The 19,178-nt window shown below is 46.6% G+C and overlaps 3 protein-coding genes and 1 long non-coding RNA gene across 17 annotated transcripts in view; 1 reads left to right on the top strand and 3 right to left on the bottom strand.

Annotated features, from left to right (window-relative positions):
- ANKRD6 (ankyrin repeat domain 6) overlaps window positions 1–10,592 on the top strand; it is a 104,489-nt gene extending 93,897 nt beyond the window's left edge. For 9 of the 10 annotated variants that reach the window (XM_080389343.1, XM_080389342.1, XM_080389344.1 and 6 more), the window contains 7 exons: window positions 798–902; window positions 1,152–1,292; window positions 1,640–1,816; window positions 4,114–4,266; window positions 4,862–4,975; window positions 6,708–7,035; window positions 8,289–10,592. In XM_080389343.1, the coding sequence (XP_080245469.1) occupies window positions 798–902; window positions 1,152–1,292; window positions 1,640–1,816; window positions 4,114–4,266; window positions 4,862–4,975; window positions 6,708–7,035; window positions 8,289–8,863 (1,593 nt within the window). In that variant the 3' untranslated portion in view covers window positions 8,864–10,592. The remainder of the gene's footprint in view (window positions 1–797; window positions 903–1,151; window positions 1,293–1,639; window positions 1,817–4,113; window positions 4,267–4,861; window positions 4,976–6,707; window positions 7,036–8,288) is intronic. The other variant, XM_080389339.1, reaches the window with a different exon arrangement.
- LOC308064666 lies at window positions 3,235–4,092 on the bottom strand. Its single transcript, XR_013928480.1, has 2 exons — window positions 4,006–4,092; window positions 3,235–3,669 (listed from the first exon to the last, which is right to left on the bottom strand). It is a non-coding gene; the product is annotated as an uncharacterized lncRNA (long non-coding RNA).
- Window positions 10,593–12,460: 1,868 nt separating the features above from the next.
- LYRM2 (LYR motif containing 2) lies at window positions 12,461–15,251 on the bottom strand. 5 transcript variants are annotated; one of them, XM_080389421.1, is made up of 3 exons: window positions 14,694–15,251; window positions 13,900–14,090; window positions 12,461–13,022 (listed from the first exon to the last, which is right to left on the bottom strand). In XM_080389421.1, the coding sequence occupies exons 1-3, from the start codon at window positions 15,246–15,248 to the stop codon at window positions 13,007–13,009; spliced, it is 762 nt and encodes a 253-aa protein (XP_080245547.1). In that variant the 5' UTR covers window positions 15,249–15,251; the 3' UTR covers window positions 12,461–13,006. The 5 variants fall into 5 exon arrangements, with proteins under 5 accessions (XP_080245547.1, XP_080245545.1, XP_080245546.1 ...); XM_080389419.1 differs by having other exon boundaries at window positions 13,904–14,090; XM_080389420.1 differs by having other exon boundaries at window positions 13,950–14,090.
- Window positions 15,252–15,371: 120 nt separating this feature from the next.
- MDN1 (midasin AAA ATPase 1) overlaps window positions 15,372–19,178 on the bottom strand; it is a 103,729-nt gene continuing 99,922 nt past the window's right edge. Inside the window, exons 101-102 of the mRNA XM_080389312.1 lie at window positions 17,546–17,688; window positions 15,372–16,355 (exon numbers count right to left, since the gene is read on the bottom strand). Of these exons, the coding sequence (XP_080245438.1) occupies window positions 16,167–16,355; window positions 17,546–17,688 (332 nt within the window). The 3' untranslated portion in view covers window positions 15,372–16,166. The remainder of the gene's footprint in view (window positions 16,356–17,545; window positions 17,689–19,178) is intronic.

The following is a 19,178-nucleotide window of genomic DNA, read 5'->3' as shown; positions in this document are numbered from 1 at the left end:
AAATCCCTCCCCAAGACACACATACCCATGGAGCTGAGGCCAGTTAACCTCGGGAGGCTACATCCCCTGGTCCTTAATCTTCTGCTGTGAAAGGTGCCTACATTTCTGCTGGCGTTGTGTGCTGGCCTCAGGTCTGTGGATGTGGAGCCTTTCACCCCCCACGCCTAGCACGGCGTCTGGATTAAGCCCCAGCACTAAGCAGGCGCTGTGAGTGGTGCCGCTGTCCTGACCAGCAGAGGATGGAGCGGCCGGAGGCACTTGTTCCCTGCAGGGATTAGAAAGCTGCCTTGTACCCAGAAAGTTCCTGGGTTGTGTCACTCTGGTACCTGCCTCAGACACATCCCATCCCCGGGATGGTTGCTCCCACTGGAAGATGCTTTGCAATGGGGACAAAACGTCCTGTTTATATTCTGCTGCTGTGTGTGAAATGCTGTAAATGCTCTTCAGCCCAGAAGGCACGTGGGAGGGCTTGTATCGGGGTGTGACCCCTGGCCTGTTCCTCTTGGTCACCTCTGTGTGAGAAGGGCTGGGCTGGGCTTGGCAACCAGCCTGAGGACACAGGAGGAGGCGCTCACCCTCCCCGGGTGCAGCAGAGTGCCCCGGCAGGCTCAGCTCGGTGCTGGTGGTGTGTTTTCGTGGCTATAAACACCCACGTTGTGCTTGGCCCGTCAGCCTCCACCTGGCAGCGCGCCCTCCTTTATCCATCGCCATGGAGGTGAAAAAGCTCTGCCCTGTTACTTGGCTTCTGTGGTAGGAAGAGTGTGACATCGCTGCGTAACAGTGTGGTCTGCCTTCAGGTCTCACGTTTTAACCGTGGAAGAAGCCTGAGGAAGAGGAGAGAGAGACTGAAGGAGGAAAGGCGAGCTCAGTCAGTACCACGGGATGAAGTGGTACAGAGCAAGGTACAACCCAGCGTGACCAGCCGCGTCTGCTGCGGGGAGGGCGCGCAAATAAAACCCATCAGGACCGTATCTTTGGAGCCATCACTTGTGCATGACCACGGCAGCGGTCTGAGGCAATCTGTCATGCTTTGCTGGTACAGAGTTGCCCACTCCCATGTGCACAGCAGCTTAAAAAAACTGGGGAAGTGAAGAAAAGGTGCCTTTTCCCCATCTCTGCCACTGCTCTGACCTCCCTGTCTTTGCTTCAAGCAGGGCAGCGTCTCAGCTGCTGATGACACACTGAGCAGCGACCAGCCACCGCAGAGGAAGAGCGATCTGAAGGATGAACCGCGGTTGAACTCACCAGATCCCAAAGGAAAGAAGAGCAAAAAGAAAAAGCCAAAGGAAAAGGTATATCAGTAGATTTAAAATGGTAAGAGAGAGAAGGGATAGTTACTGAGCAATGGTACAGGTGTCCCTTCAGGGCAGCAGCCTCACCATGCCCATGGGGCAGAGCTAGTCTTCAGACAGAACCCGTTGCTGGTGGGGAAATTCTGCTGCAGAGGGTCACATGAACCAGAATTGTGCAGAAATTTCATTATTGTGCTGACAGACACCAAGCTTGTGGCCAGCCACTGCAGCTGGACTGGTGTTTTAATCAGCTTTTTGCTCTAATTGTCACGATGGATGTCCCGTTCCCCTCAGGAACAGTTTACCAAGAGGCTCACAAATAGGGGAAAATGTTGTGTTTTGTGCAGGTTTCAGCACTCTCGGACCCCATCTCCCCAGCCGATCAGCAGCCGCTCCCTCGGCCTCAGCAAAATGTGCCCAAGCGCAGAAGTAAACATCACTGCTCCTCCCCTCCCCCGCCACACGAGGTCCGAGCCTACCAGCTGTACACACTGTACCGAGGGAAGGACGGGAAGGTGATGCAGGTGAGTGGGAGGGTGACGCGGGTGAGCGGGAAGGTGACGCAGATGAGCGGGAGGGTGACGCAGGTGAGGGGGAGGGTGACGCGGGTGAGCGGGAGGGTGACGCGGGTGAGCGGGAGGGTGACGCGGGTGAGCGGGAAGGTGACGCGGGTGAGCGGGAAGGTGACGCGGGTGAGCGGGAAGGTGACGCAGGTGAGCGGGAGGGTGACGCAGGTGAGCGGGAGGGTGACGCAGGTGAGCGGGAGGGTGACGCAGGTGAGCGGGAAGGTGACGCAGGTGAGCGGGAGGGTGACGCAGGTGAGCGGGAAGGTGACGCAGGTGAGCGGGAGGGTGACGCAGGTGAGCTGCCCCCGGGCACGGTTGCCCCGGGATAGAAAGTCCGTTTGATTAACTGCGCTCTGGGTGGTATGAAGTGATGGCTGCGGGTTTGTTTTCCTGGTTTGGGCTTCAGCTGCATTTTGGCCTGAAGTCTGGTGAACAGTAGGCTGGTTTTGTGGATGTTAAACATGACATGCTTAACTAGTTTTGATCTACGAATGATTTCCTGTTGGGATGTAAGGTGGGAACTGCGATTGGAAATGACACTGGAATGTTTATGATACGCTTTGAAACATTAAGATTTATGACAGGAAATTCAAAGCGCTTTTCTAAGGAGAAAAAATGAAAGCAGTGTGGCAGCACTGAAGCTTGCTACCTAAGCCAAGAGCTTGAGTACACTCGATAGGTTTTGTTTCAATTCTTTCTGTTTATTGCAACATGTCCTTGGGGATTCAAGGAGGCAGGAGCTGTACAGAGACTTGGAGTTGGCAGCTAGTGTACATTTATTCCAGTTTAGAGGCTGGTATTTTAGTCATTTCATTCTGCAAGTATTTACCAGTACACATTTATAAAAAGCATAAAACCGGTCAGCAAGTTACCCTGTAGACATGATAAATGTCTGTATTGTTGTTTTCTGAATACTGCCCTCCCGTACCTCTGGGAGGTCAGTCCTTTCACTTCCTTAGCTTCTCACATGCACCTACCCGCTCTCCTCAGCCCCTCGCTGTTAGGAAAATCCAGATGATTATAAAATAAAATAGTAGAAATTCAGCAGATTCTGAAGATCACTCAAGTCAGACTTCAGAGATTTTACCGGCCGTATTTTCCAGCACCTCCCTGTATAACGCTTGGGAAATTTCCAGACAGGGGCACTGTGGCATTATCCTAACAGCAGACACCAGAAAGGATGGAGGAGCTTTCATATGTTAAAAGGAGTATCTCCCTGCCCCTAGGAGGTGATGGTAGGAGCTTGGGCCAGCGGGAAGGACTCGGGGAGCAGGAAGAAGGTGCCGAGAGCAGACAGGATTTGTATACAGACCTAACCTATGCACAAGGATTAGCTTAATAGAGCTAGACTCTCGTCCCTCCCCTTCTTCTTCCCTCTCTTTCTTCTTTGATGCCCTCAGGCCCTGAATAGCAAACAGAATTTAAGTACCTGTATTTCTGAAGCTTTCTTTAGCGCTCAGCAAACCACCTGCCTTGCCCTGCCATGGGAATAACATAACCCCCAATTTGTCAAACTCCTGCAGGGCCTCAAGAGAGAGGGAGGCTCCTCTGCAGCCAGATTCAGAGCAGCCCCTGCGGGTTCCCGACTCACCCCCTGAAGGAGCCAGCCCTGCCTGTGGGCAGCAGTGGAAGCCGGTGAGGGTTAGCTGTCCTCGCTCAAGGGAGCCTTCGGTGACCACCTCCCTGAGAGATTTAAATGTGGTCGGTGCGGCTCCCCTTGCAGAGGAGCCTGGACATGGTGTCATGCCAGTCCAAGGATGGCAGCGGTGTGCACAGAAGGGGCAGCTGAAGGCCAGCAGGAGCTGTGGGACCTTGACATAGAGTACAAAATAATAAAAAAAGCGCGCTAATTATTGGCATTAGGTTAAAATACAACCCCCCCCAATCCACCCAGATACACAACGTCAGGGATTTTTTGTACAATTCAGAATGACAGCAGGGAGGGGGCATAGGCCTGTAACGCGGTATCCTCACACGCACACGTGATCTGAGCGCACCGCTGGTGGCCGCAGTGAAACCAGCACTCCCTGCGTTAGGATGCGTCCGTATAAATCAGATCAATCCTTTTCTAGTCTCTCTGCTTTTCCAACTAATCGCCTGTTTACTGAGCTACGGTAAGACGTTATCAGGAGGGTGAGATACAGTACATGGTACAGAGGAGCCCAAGACTGACTCAAGAAGGCTGTGATAATGTTCCAGGTGTGTGTGCTAAGGGAACAGTGGGATGTAGCAAGTAAATGTATTACTCCTTTCAGGCACCGATAAATGGATGTCGCTGTGAGCCCCTGATAAATAAACTGGAGAATCAGCTGGAGGCAACGGTGGAAGAGATAAAAGCTGAATTTGGGACAGTACAAGACAAGATGAATGTTAAGCTGGGCCAGATGGAAAGCAAAACTCAGCATCAAGTAAGAATATGACCCTGAGGTCTGCTTGTCCGTATGACTACAAGAAACATACTGTAAGCTTAATGAATGTTTTCATTGCCTTGATTCATTTATTGGTTCTTGTGTTGTAAAAATGAACCCGAGAGCTAATACTCAAGACCAGGGAACTGTGACATTCCACAGGGATCTAATGTTGCAAACTAGAGTTTTGCGAAAAACACTTTATAAAGTGTTAGGGCCTCAAGCAGTTTAGATTTATTGTCTAAAGAAGCACTGGAAGCCACTTAAGAGGGAAACTTAAAAGTCAGAAGGCAGTTCTGCAGCTGGTTGGTTCATAATTGTAAAAATCCCTCTTGCTGAATTCTGTTTGCACTGAGATCCAAAATAGTCTAAATTATTTTTTAATTGTTGTTCATTGATAATTTTGTGACTGAACCTTTTTGCAAACTACACCTAGTTGTAGTTGGCAGCGTTCCTAGAAATGAAGACTGGAAAACAGCCTGTACTTGTGACTTACCAGGTTCACAGATGGGGGGTTTATTTGCTGTTTAACATGATCATCTCAGCTAAATTGTTTTTTGGTTTGGTTTTTTTTTTTTTCTTTTTTCCCCCACAGCTCCGTGTTTTAGACAAGCTTATGGCTGAGCGGCTGTCCGCAGAGAGAACAGAGTGCCTTCACCGCCTGCAACAGCACACTGAGCTGGAAAAAAATGAGGGGGAGAAACGGCAGGTAGGGCTTGAAAGAGCTACTCCCTGTTAGCTCCGATGGATCACCTCGCCAGTTTCATTCCAGCAGGCAGAGAGAATATTGGAGATGTATCTCATCTGTTGAAACAGGCAAAAGAGCTTCAAAACCCACATTATTCCTATCCACCACCTTAATACCTAACCCAAATTTATACAGCTTTTACATTAGAAATGGGGAATGTGAAATCCAGTCCCACTGTCGTAATTTAATTTGGTGGGTCTGAAGCGAGATCTGTAACACAGGTATTTTTTTCTTATAACATAGTGCTTTGCAAAACTTCCTACTGCTAAATTTTTAACAGTTGTACTTTCAGCTTTTGCTTCATTAAAGGACGTCTGCAGGAACATCTGCAGACAGTAACAAAGGCCAAGATCTGTGTTGTTCCTTTTAGTTCTCATCCATTTGACTGTGTGCCCTGGGAATCTCTCTCTTCTGTGTTTGATCTTTTTTCCCCTCATGCATTAAGAGGCTTCAGTTCTTCCCTCTGACTTTGGCAACAGCGCACTATCTCCAAGTTGTGTGTTACTGCAAATAGGCAAGTTCTTTTTGTATGCTTGTTTAACCAGCACTACAAGAATAACTGTTCCTGTAGAGATCCAGCTCTTGCCCTTCTAGCTTCTGCAAAAACTTACCACTAAAACATACAAGAAACTTGTGTTTCTGCACTCACACAGGTAAATATAAAACACAATTATTTTTCTCGTTATTGGTATTCTTCTAAGAGTTGAGAAATATACTTTGTGCTAGTAAAATGTCACCACTTTTTAAAAGACCATTCCAAATCTTGTGTTAAAGTGGCAGCTGTGATAATCCTAGCATAAACTACCAATCAAGATACTTCAGTCTGACATCTGCAAAACACTTCGCTCCAAAGGAAAGTACTTACCAAACTAAGGCAGCGTTAGTTTTTATTTCATAATAGGAGACAGTATTATATTGGCTTCTGAATGCCTAGGCTTGTGCTCCATCTCCTTGTAATCCCTGTTTAAGAAATGAGATACTGGAGTGATAGGTCAGGTGAACTGCTGAAATTTCATTAAGTGCTATCAGCTGTTCCTGTTGTGTCGTGTCTAATTGAAGCTACTGGAAAACCCGAGTTGGGCTTTGCTAAATGCACGGACTAAGTGTCCGTGGGCATAGGAGGGCCTGACCTGAATTTGTGATGCTGTGTGAGTAAGAGGGTAAAAGAGCTACTCATATTTTAAATGGTTACTGGTAAATGCCTCCGCAGCTGACACTTACTAAGCACCTTTGGAATTTGAAAGTGGTTAGTAATTTGTCATTTGGCGTGGGACTCATCTTTGTCCCTGAATGACCAGAGAAGCAGAGGTTGGTAATGGTATAAAGCTGTACCCCAGAAGTGTTTGAGTCTGACTCTTAAAAAATGGCAGTTTTGACCACATGTGATGTTCCTTGCACTTAGAAAGTACCCCTGACTGTACGATTGAACAAGTCATCCCTGATCCAGATGACTTACAGTCGCACATTCAAACTAAGAGGTGGTAGCTTGGACTAAAGAAGGTGCCTTTCACTAGCTAGTTCTTCATCTTTTTAATTTGCAGTCCTTTAAATATTCCCAATGGCAGCACACATATCTGTACAGGGAGTCCAAGCCCACAGATAACCTGGCTTGCTTCTCCTTGTCCCTACCACACGTCCTCAGCAGCTCGGAACCAATCGTAGGATCATCTAATTTACAGTCTTTTTCTCATAGATTTCCTTGGTTGATGAGCTGAAGACGTGGTGCATGTTGAAGATTCAGAATCTGGAGCTCAAGCTTTCTGGAGATTCCAGGTCATCGAGACCAAAATCAACTTTGTCCACTTGTGAGTCTCTCACTGAGACCCTGGATACCGAGAACCACCCCCAGAGTGGCAAGGACTGCAAAGCCAGCCAGTCCGTGCTGCAGTCGGAGGGCTCCCACCAGCACTCCCACACCACGCTTCCCAACAGCCTCTCGGAAGACGGGGGAAGGAGCAGAGTCCAGATGCCAGGACAGAGCTTTGGGCAACATTTTTGCAATCAACGCGATGATGGGTCAGGTACAACCTTGTTAGGTGCTTAGATGTCATATTCATTCAATGGCAAGCTAATTAACTGGGGGATGCTTCTAGTAATACCATGGATGTTAATCCTGGCTGTGTGTTTTCCCTCATCCGTATGCCTAATGTCTCGGGATTAGAATACACTTCAAGGCAGCCACTGGGAATATTTTAAGACATGGTTGGGTGGAATTCCACTGACTCTTCTTGGTGCTTCCATGTCACTGTGTCTTTGAAGCCAAATCCTTTGGTGCTCTGAATAACTCTGTTTTCTGAAATTTCTCCAGCTTCCCACTCAGAATTGTTCCCACCCTGCTGTCTGTCAGGAAGGTGTGCAGATTATCAAAGTCTACTGAAGAAACTGTATTGCATTTAGTGATTTTCAGAAGCATGGAAGCTATAATGGCAGGGTGCAAGGATGTGAACCTAAAATACTAATTTACCGTGTTAATATTTGAAGTGCAAGGACGCAGAATAAACCTTCACTTTTTCCTTTTTTCCTGAACCAAAGTCTGTTTAATTATTAGTTCATTTGACAAGAACCAAAATAGCTGAGAGCATTCAATCCCATTCAGGGATTGAGGCCACCCAAAGATATGGTTCAAGCCACATCTCTGTGCTTGGTCAGGGAAGCTTTTGAGAAAAAAAAACAAACAAACAAACCAAAAAACCCAGGCAGAATGGCCAAGTCTCCACATCCAAGAATAATGCTATCAAAGCCCTGGACTTCTGTAAAAGACATTGTATATACCCCCAAAACACCATGCAAAGTGAACAGCCATGGACAAGGAGACACCCTGTCAGGCTAGACAGGCAGAAGACCACACAGGAGATCTGGTGGTAGCGTGACTGTGAGTTATACTGCATTGAACGGTGCAGAAGCATCAGAATGTGTTACCTTTGCAAAATTAGCGGGCCTTCGAGTTTTGTAGCAGCAGGGTGTTCATAAACTAATCTGGCAGTCTAGCCTGATCTTTGTTCCACAGCCTTCTGATGAAGTCCTTTGATGGCTGTCGGTCTGTAGTCCCGCAGTCGCAAGGCAGTGCCTCTCTGCCTAAGCCAGCTTTTCTCTTTTAATGACTCTTTATATCACCTGACTGGGAAGATGTGATAAACTAATACAAGCCTTTGCAGTGTACACACAGCATCGTGCGTGGGAAACGGCATCATTCACTGAACAATGAGGATTGCCAAATGCTAAAGTAAATGCCTGGGACTTTCATAACTATCTATGTCTGTATCTTATTCTGTAGGTACAGAGCAACAGTTAATCGTTGGCGGACCAGTTTCTTCTTCTGCCCCTGCTCAAGACGTCAGGCCAAAGGACAGAGGCGTTAGTGCCCCCACGTTTCACAGGTTCCAGCAGCAGCTGCCCTCCTCTGAGCCTCTGGGCTCCAAATTAAGACACGTTAAGGTTCAAGCTGCTTTGGAGCCCTTGACTGAGCCGGCGAAGACTGAACCACAGAGCGGCTATTTCATTGACAAAGGAACTCAGACAAAGAAGTCCAGCAAAAGTGGGCAGTCAAGGCACAAAGCTCTGCACCATGGCGGGGCACCCCAGAGCCAGGAGCAGCAGCCCTCCACCCTGCCTGTGGGACAGCCAGCCGCCCCTCCACTCAGAGACACCTCCCAGGCCCTGGAGATAACACAGTACTTCTTTGAGGCCGTTTCCACGCAGATGGAGAAGTGGTATGAACGGAAGATAGAAGAAGCCCGGTGCCAAGCTAATCAGAAAGCACAGCAAGACAAAGCTGTGCTCAAGGAGCATATCAAAAGCTTAGAAGAAGAGCTCAGCAAATTAAGGACTAAGGTGCAGAAAGAGAGCTAGCATCTACCCAGCGGGTAAAGACAAGCACCAGGACTCATTCTGGAACCTGCTGTACAGGAATCTGGAATATTGATAGGTATATATATATATTTATATATATTTGTAGTGCCTGTTACATGCAAACAAAATGCTCTCTTTCAGGAGTAGAAATAACTTTGGGAACTCTAGAACTGAGAAGAATTCACATACTCATATGCAGACTGTACTGAAGACAATGAGATGCTGCAGGTTAGATCCATTTTTTGTACCTTCCAAGAGTCCGTTAAATATTACATTCTCAATTTCCAGGTGCTGCTTGAAAACAAATTGCGTCACAAACCAAAACTACTTTCTGAAAAGGAAATTTCCTTATTTCCACATAGGTCACATGTAGCTAGAGGGTTCCACTGTGTGCTACGTGTAAACATGTAGTGATACCAATCCTAAAAGAAATCCAGGATGTTTAAGAGCTTTTAACAGAATTCCAATAGGGGTGAAGGGCTCTTGGTACTATTTTAGATACTCCCCAGTGTGTGTGTCTAGTCAGTGGAGAGAAGCTACAGAACCCACTCAAATTACAAGCCCATGTAAGTGACAGATGCAGGTTTCCAGCTGGGCTCTCATGGAGTGAGGTGCTAAGGTGAGTCATTGCATTGGGTACAGTGGTTTTAGTTGCTACTTTGCTTTTCTTTTGGTTTTACATTACTAAACCAAATTCTAAATTAGATTTGTCTTTTTTTTTTTTAACGGTGTCCTGGTTGCAAAGCTCCTTGTACTGAGATGTTTTGTTTAGGGCATGGATGGCAAATATTTTACCATAACGATGCTCTATTTGTTAGGTATAATTTTTGTGTAACTCTCCTTTCCTTCAAGCAGCAAATGGCTGATTTCTCTACTACTGAAGAAGCTTGAAAAAGTCCTTTATCTAAAGAAGTGAAAGCTTGGTTCCCTGTACTCAAATGTTACTTTTTCTGCGGAGTCAGGATTCTCTCCTAGACACCTTATTCAGACTGTCTTCCTTTGTTCCTCTGAACGCTTGATTCCTCTCTCTGTTTTCCCCCTTGAATCTCTAAAAAGAGAGGCCAGGCCGTGGTGAGTCTGCGGGTCCCCATGAAACCAGTCCTCACAGTCCCGCAACGTGGAACTTAACGCACGTTAAAGTTCTTATGAATGTGTTTCATTATAAAAATCAAAACTTACCCTGACCAAGGTTGTCCAAGCTGACAGACTCCAGGTAAACTAAAGGCACTGTAACTCGCTGCATCTGCACCCCTTCAGGGTTTCCTCCTTACACCTCTGAGAAGGCTCCATCAGATTCTGTTAGACAAGTAACAGTTTGTGATAGAACAATTGTTCAAACACAGGTAGCACTGTTTCGCCAAGGGAAGATTTTTGTTTCTGTACTGAGGAACCCTAAAATCAATACAAAATACTTTACAGTATTTAAGACAGCATTGACTAATTAGTAATTAAGCTTTTGTCTTCTTAGCAGATGTATAAAGCAAAGAAAACTGTATTATATATCAATATTTTTAAAGTTCCTATTAATGCACTATCAAGACAAGTATATCTGCAGTTATGGAAACACCAGTTTTACTGCTCTGACTTCCGTAGTCTAATATAGACACTTTTGTATGTTCACAGTTTTGTTTAAGCTACTGTAGGAATGCAGAAGCATGCTATTTAAGTTTTGTATCATCTGGATAAACTGAATGTTTTGCCAAGCAATTAAAATAATTGTTGCTCACAAGTCTGTGGTGTAACATTTTCTAGCCAGAGAAAATGGACACGATCCCCTCACTTGACTTAGAAGGGGGAGCAGAAAATCAGACTTCAACTTCAAAACTTGTGTGTTTGTGGTTATAAGACACGGAAACCAGGTCTGCCATCTGTCCCGAGGGAGGCTGCAGGGACCGACTGCCATTTGTTAGCTGATGCACGCACCCACCCTTTCAGAACCTTCTGGCACAGGGCTGACTTATGCAGCTGATCACACACGTGCTCCTGAGCTTGTACAAGGGCGAGGCTAGGGCTTTAGCTAATTTACCTTCCATACAAACTGCACTACCAAGTCAGGCGTTGGAGTAGTAATTTAAGACAGGAACTTAGCCTCAGAGTACTGATTTTAGAGGTTTTCTGAAGCCAAGCAGCGTACTGTGAAATAAAGGCATTTTCTGCCAGTTCCTTTGTACTCCCCTCAGTAGCACCCATTTCAAAACTGCTAGAGTTGAAGGACTTCTTCATAAAATACCTACATTACCTGCCTTTCTCTGCAGCACACACTTGGAGTAAATTTACCTACCCTAGCAGGCTGTACCCGGACTCTTCAAGGCCTCTGGCGGGCAACTTTATCGGACAAGCCCAGAGAGCCACGGAGATCCCAGGCAGCAGCACTCACGAGATCAGCAGTGGTCCAGGGCGCTGCCGCTCCAGACCTATTCCTGGATTACGTGGCCACAACCTAGAAAGTCCAAACTGCAGAGTCAAAGGAGTAATGCAGACGCAGGGCTCCGAACAGAAGGCGCGGTGAGAGGCAGCAGGGTAGAGTCTCCTAATGCAGGAGCCGAAATCCAATCACTGGCTGAAGGGAAAGGGAATGCTACCTGTGAGAACTGATTACAGCTTCGTTTAGTCAAAATTCCTTTCTAAACTGCATTTTCTGGTAACGTGAAAAGTCAATCTCCAACACATTAATGTTCTGTCAGACCATTCTACCAGCAAATGTTAAGAAAATTGAAATTTTAACAAAATATTTAGTCATACATATTTTTCACTGACCAATTAGAAGCTTAAAGGCTTCTGTCTACGCAAACCTGAACTCTTTTACAACCTCACTGGTTGCCTGAGCCACATCCTGTAACGTGACGCTGAAGAAGTATCATAGGAAAGGATTCTGCAATGACTTTCAGAAAAACAATCAGGAATTAAAAAAAAAAAAAAAAAAAAAAAAAAAAAGAGGCACTTTCTTGTTAAGCAGCAGCTTTTTGCAAACCAGCTTTGTTGAAGTACTTAGTAGTAGGAAGACACTTTGTTTGGCTCCAGCAAGAAGCACACCCTTCAGGCTCCTGAGTGGAGTCTTTCTTCCCCCCTGGAGCCGGGAGAGGGAACACTGTCCTGTCCCTTCCCCCGTGGCAGCAGTGGCACTCACCAGACCTGCTGGGAGGCGATCCAGCTCGCCCACTCAGCAGAAAGCCCCCTTGGCCAGGGGAGGTGGCTCCCTTAACAGCGGACTGGGAGAGGGAAGGGGTCCCGCATCCCTTGAAACAACAACTTAAGTCGCTCACAGCTCCTGGATGGTCAGGTGTTTATCTACTGTTGCCTGGCATTTGAAACTGATACGGGGAGGGGGGTGGGGAAAGCAACACTGCACTTCACAGGAAGGTAAGAACAGGTGCAAGCAAGAAGGTAAGAAAGTTGCAAACGACCATAATATTTGCAGTTAGTATTTTCTATCTGTAATTTTGCTTTATATTGACTTTTAAGGTCACTAACTTCAAGGCACTTACCGTTAAATTGGTAATAAGTGGTTCTGGGGCTGATATTTCTAATTTTCATGAAGATCTCCCTTTTAAAGTTTTATTCAGCTATAACTGAAAATCAACATCTACATACAAAATATTTTCTTAATGTTTTATTGTGTTTGTCTTGGGCCCATTTATTTATCCCAAATGCATTTTTTAATCTCAAGTTTTGGTACAAATCCTCGGCACAGTCCGGAAAGAGCTGTTACCACGATGGATGTTACCGCTTAAGAGTTGCCACAATAGAAAACAGATAAAATGATTTGGCTTACATTTATTTTCCGTTTCCTGGCACAACACCGCTGCTGTAATTTTTGGTGCTTTCTGCTTTTCTCACATCACATGCTGCATCATCCATTCACTTTTTTAAAGTTCTTTGTCAGGGTGATTTCCACACAGGAGGGTAAGCAAACCAAGAACAGGAAGGGGAAAAAACAAACTAAAACCCCACTGTGGCAGAGCCCACCTTCAAACATTACCAGGTTGTCAGCAAAAGCTGCTATTACAAGCACATTCTGGAAAAAAATACTATGCTTGTTTGCAGCAGATGAAAATCCAGCTGTCAACAAAAATTAAGATCAGGATTTTGCCAGCTTAAGCGCTCTTTGAAGTTCCTGAAGTTGCATGTTGCCTTGAGTAATCATCATCCTGATCGCATCCTGTAACACAAAATGGAATGTACTGAGCCGAGCGTCTGGACACAGCACAGTTTTATACACGCATGCCGATTGTAACACATTAAGTACATACAAGTCGTACCAGCGCTACTGTGATCTGTTTCTTTGTGTGAAGTAACACTGTAGTCACTGAGATGGTTACAAAACAGGTGGATAAACAAACTAATTTTCTCCAGTTCCTTACATGATGGGTTTAGGGGCTGGTTATGGCTTTGCTTTAAAGCTCAGTTTTGAACTGGATTCAAGCTCCTCATAATGTTTTCTTTACGCCTCTGTATCTACCACCTTTGCAACTAAGTAGTGACAACTGCACGCTGGCATTATGAGGACAGGTGTTTTACTGAGGAAGCGGATGTTTCAGCATTTTTATCTAAGTACACTAACACGTTGTCTGCAGAATTCAGCCACCAATTCCTTGAGCACCGACCAGAAAAAGGATCAAACCAGAAAACAGGAGACATAGAAGAAACGCAAAGGTTTCTGCATTTCATACATGCTTCATATCGACAACCATCCAATTTAATTGTGCTCAGCTTGAGTATTGTTGAAATTAAAGATTTAAAAAAAAAGCTGTAGAAAGCTTGACCATTAATACATTTATGATATTTACCGTCTTATTCGATATAATTTTTCTGATTTGTGGTTTGAGTAAGCAGGATTTGTTTTGTTTTTAGCTTTCTAATTCCAGATTATTATCTGGAAATTAGAGAAACATTACTACCACCAACAGAGGGGATAATATTTAGAGATGCTGAATTGTTTCTTCATATAAATGCTTAAGAGAAAATAACAGGAGACTTCACAGCAGTCTAGAAGTGACACCTACGAAACAAATGTGACAAAGTACCGGACAGCTCACTGACCGTTCCCCAGGGCAGGCAGGCAGGGTTGCAGGTTCCCAATCCTCACCTCTTCTGTAGCATCCTTATTTCTCCTGAATTCTTCCCTGGCCCAGTCCTTTAAATAGTGACGATCTGCTTCTGCAGGGACCTCACGGATAGCCCGCAGGATCTTCCTGTACAGCTGAAGAACCTGCTGTCGCCTCAGGAACTGGGGAAGGGAAAGGGAAATCTATCCACTGTCCCCGGACACTGCTGCGCGCTGTGCCCTCGGTGGCCCTGTGGGACACTTGAAGAGCGACGCCCATCGCCTTTTCCGTTCCAAAACATGCAGTCTGGCTTCAGATCCCAGTCCAAGGAACTTAAGTTTCACATAAAGGAACGTGCTGAACGGGAGCACATCGCGGTGCCTCAGGCTACTGGCAGCGCAGGATCGTTTCGGTTTGAAAAGCCCTTCGAGATCCCCAAGGCCAGCCGCTGACCCGGCACCGCGCAGGCCGCCGCTGCAGCACACCGCCCGGCACCACATGGAAACGCCTCCAGGGCCGGAGAAGCCACCGCCTGCCCGGGCAGCCCGTTCCCGCGCCCGACCACCCTTCTGGGGCAGCAACCCCGGCCGCCGCCCCCGCCAGGCCTCCCCCGGCACGGCCCGAGGCTGGTTCCCCCCGCCCCGCCGCCGAGGCGCGCCGCCCGCCCGCCTCCCGCCGCCGCCGGGCCCCCCCCCCGGGACGGCCGGGCCTGCCACTGTGGCACGGCGCAGCCCGGAGAGCGCGGCCCCCGCCGCCCCGCGGGGAGGCCCGAGCCCCGTACCTGCCTCAGGGTGAGCGCTGCCGGTGGCAGGCGCCCGGCCGCCATGACGCGCAGCCCCGCCCGCCGCCGAGCGCGGCCGTTCCCGGGGCTGGGCCGCGGTGCGCGCCCGCTCTCCGGCAGCCGGGGCCGGCCGGGGGAAGGCGCCTCCCCCCGGGGCAGGCCGGCTGCTTGCGGCCGCTCGGAACCCCCGAAGCGGCGAGCGTTCGCGTACGGGTGGGAGCCGCCGCGCCCGGCAGCGCAGGGCCCCGGCCCGTAACCCCGCCGGGACGGCCCGGCCCGTAACCCCGCCGGCAGCCGCCGCGGCGGGGAGGGGCGGGGGGCACACGCGGCTGGGGCAGCGCAGCGGCACTTCCAGCCCCTTTCTGGGCCGCTGCGGCACCACGCTTACAACGAGGCACCGTCGGGTCTTGTACACAAAGAAAGTCTCCAACGAGAGTCCCGGGGCGTATAAACTAACCTTCCTTCCGCTTGTCACCGAGAAATCAAAACGCCTGGGCCCCTCATCAACCCCCGGTGCTGGCATCATCCTCATGAAGGAGGACAGCTGCTGCAGTTTCATAAACCACAACCCATCTTCAGATGAAAATTCCTCTTTGTGCACTGCTAGAGAACGCCCAGCATTTCCAGGTAAAGTTGGTTAATTTATTCAAGCTTTGATCACCTGAAGGAACTGACATCATAATTACAAACAGCGGTACTTCTTTTTATTAGTACAGACAATATAAGATGCATAGCTTCGGCAATGAAAAATCATGTCCATGCTCTAAGCCATCAGATTAACGACAATTCTCCTTCGCGCCTGCCGGGACAGAGGGGCAAACTTCACAGTGTAAACTGCTTCCACAGGGGTTATCGCACGGCGTGACTCAAAACTCCCTGTTGATACTATCAGGCAAAAATTGGCGATAATTAAATAGGATGTGTTAAACCGCAGAATAGTTTCAAGTATTCAAGTACTTACTTTTTTGGTTGTTTAAAACCATCTGCTTCTCCTGCTCCCCCAGTCCTTCCCACAGAGGCACCAGCCACAAGGGTGAAGCTAAAGAATGATTTTTTTACAAGACACCTGAAGTTCTTCTAATGCAGAAATGCCTTCCCAGAAGCAAGACCGATTTTTCTTATTGCAATAGACAGTGGCAGGAATAATTTTACCTCTGTGAACATTACAAATACTTTTTTGTCAAAGCAGTAAGTTGTTACAAGAGAAGTTGAACAAAGTTTTAAGTTTTACATTATCTGTGGGAATAGGCAACCAAAGACTGTGATAGTCTCTCACCATTGCATAATTGTCCTCTGACAATCGTGACAGAACGCACCTAAACCATTTTGGTCTTGTGCAGCCCTACTGCCAGAGGGCAGCTCCTGCACGTTAATCCCAGTTAGAAAGATTTCTGTCCTATCAACTCTCCAATCAAACGCAGTTTCGTAACATTTCAGCGGTTTAGCAGCAGTCAGGTATTGACTTAGTCTAGAAAGTCTACAAAGAATCTGAGGCAGTCACCAGTTCAAACCACTGCCTGAGTGCATCACTGAGAGTTTCTGGAAGTGCATTCACATCTCTAAGGATCAGGTAGAACGGGAATGGGAATTCTTCCATGTAGGATCTGATTTCAGGCAATTCTCCAGGTCCTTTGAATATAGGTACTTTAATGTCCAAAATGGAATCCTGTAAAAAAGAATTTATGTTACTACTAAACCACGTGCATTTTTTACAGGCCTTTGATATCATTTATCCCATTTTTCAAGTACTTCTAATTCCTCCTCTGTTAAACTAAAAGTTAATAAAAGAGTTTTAAGATTAACAGCCTTAAGCGTCCAATGGTAAATCAAAGCAAAAGCTGGACACAAAGCAGTTAAGTAATTTTTCCCTTTTAAATACAAGTGCTCTAATCAACAAATTACAGACTAGAAGAGACTAAGCTTAAGCTTCTGCAATACCAAGTTCCATAATTAAATCCTGTCTTTCCTTCGTATTTTATGATTTGAGTTTACTGTAAGCACTTCAGTTTTACACATTTGATGCCTTCCTGACAGTCATCTGTAAGCTCTCAAAGGTTGAGTTCAACTTGCATTTGTGCAGCGATCCAATACAAGATTCTTCAGCAAATTATTTTATAATATTTCAACAAATACTACCAACTCAAAAATCAGACTAAACTCCAGCTGTGCTTCTTGGAAAGTAATTTCTTAGTTTCCCAGTGTAGCAGCTCAGAAAATTAATAAAGCTTACGAAAAAAAATCATTTCACTGCCCAGAATTTTCACCTGACATTATGGGCAGGTTTCATCAGAACCTTACAATAGTTTGTCAGCAAGAGAACCGTTTGTTAATTTTTCAACAATAAATATAGCAGATGAGTTTTGTATGGAAAAATAAAGATACAGGAAGAAAACGTGAACAGCAAAATTAGTCTTTACCACATAATTCAAACCAAATGCAGTACCCAGCTTTGCAGGCACTAAATCTCGTATACTTCTTCCTGTGTAATCTCATATTGGCTCCAGCTGCCACGTCAAATGGAGACCGCTGTCAGAAATGATCAATTTGAATCAAAAGTGAGAATGAAAAAAGTATCTCTCAAACTGTGAATTTGTGAACCTACCAGCTACTTCTCCAGTGGCCAAAATCTCCAATCATTACATTTGAATACAAGAGGTCTTACTTAGCTGTTCTGTGGCATGGAAGTCTTTTTTTTAAAAAATACAAAAGAGGATAAGAATCATAGTAGGGAGAAATCATAGAAGATCTGACAGATGTTATGAAAACCTGAAATCAGGCTACAAAAGACAACAAAAAGATTCCTATCAATTTCTCATTCACTGCAGCAGAATACTTCTCCCTTGTTCACTTACTTACCCGGGAATTAGGATTGTCCAACACCACGAAAATAACGAAGATATTGGCATTCTGAGCTGCCTGAACTGCTGCTGTCACTCGTTCCTTGCCTTCCAAGAAAAGGCCTCTTCCATCAGATACAATCAAAAGCAGCTGTGCTGTTTCTGAGCACAAAGAACATTAAATATTCCAGTAAATTAGAGTAATCCATTTAAAAGACAAACAAAGACTATCTTGTTATTAGCCCTGTGGGTATAATGGAAAAAACAAGTATTCATAAGGAAATGAAATCATTATCAAATAGAATTCTGTGACTTAAGTTGCAGTTACCAGGGGCAAGAAAAAGTTTCTCAGTGGTTTGTTAAACCCCTGAGAATAACTGGGGGAAAACACCCCAGTCCATCAGTCCCATAATCAAGGACGAAAGGCATGGAAAACACCAATGAAACTAGTTATGGCCTCGTCATTCATGCCAGGTTAGCGCCTAGGAGTTAAATATTGGCTGAATTACAGGGCTCCAGCCAGCAGATCATTACCACAGTAGAGCAGCAGCTGCTGCAACGTAAATAGAGTCCAAATCCATTCCTGCAGAAGCAGGTACCTATGGGTGCACTTGTGTCAGCATTTCACCTTAGACTGTGACTAGGCTTTTGAAATGTGTCTCCCTGTTGTCCCCGCTTTACTGGGCTTGGCCTCCATCAGAGAGCAACCCTGGGCTGCCCACAGTGGGTTACTTTTGGAGGAAATTAAAGCAGAAGATAGCTCCAGAGACAGTGTGAAGGCAGTCCAACCACTCCAGGGCGTTCAGTCCTCGGGACCAGGCAAAGCCACTGCGGAGTAGCTCCCGAAACACCCGGAGCAGCTGCCGCGCTCCTCCGCACCGGCCGCTTTCTGGAGACACGGTACTTGGTGCAAGCTGCCCTCAGAGTCGGAGACAGATATATCCCTCTAAAGGAATGTTCTAAGTTATGTATCTAAAATCTTTTAATTACAAGGGAAATCACAGTAATTAGTCAGGAAACGCGAGCCCCTCTGTCCCATTCCCTCCGCAACTTCACGGCTAGGAGTGACGAGAGCACTGGCTCCTGTTCTGCAGGCAGGGACAGGGCTTGGTCTTTTTACAAACAGGGGTGATGGATCCTACTGCCTGTTCTCTCGCTAGCTCCTTGATTCTAGGGAGCCGATTGCTGCTGCATCCCAGCCCAGTTCAACACGACTGGATACTGCTCTCCCTCAGAATATTCCGGCAGCCCGGCCACCCTGTGGCAAAGCAGCTATAGATTATAAATGCCAGATGCGAGTACTTTTACGAGAACTTTTACAAATACGGGTGCCACCATGACAACAGCACAAAGCAGCCTTTTAGGCCAAATGTGGGTCAGACGTGAGGTAACAAGCCTTCCAGCTTTTCTGGGCAATTCAAGCAGCCCACGACTTCCACTTGCACCACAATGAAAGGCAGGTAGGAGGCAAACATTTACCCTCCTTGGAACGGTGTGCTTCTCGATACCTACAGAATCAAATTCTCAAGCAAGAGCAGAAGTGCCTAGGGAGTCAAGGTCACTGGGAAGCCGGACAGTGCCCTAAAGCAGGCAGTGCCCAGGACTTAAACACAATCTGGAAACATAACATAAAGGGGAACAAGCAAGGTGTG

Source organism: Falco punctatus (genome assembly GCF_963210335.1).
Source record: "Falco punctatus genome assembly, chromosome: 5".
In the NCBI taxonomy this organism is placed as follows: Eukaryota; Metazoa; Chordata; class Aves; order Falconiformes; family Falconidae; genus Falco; species Falco punctatus.
This window is presented reverse-complemented; position numbering and strand designations above follow the sequence as displayed.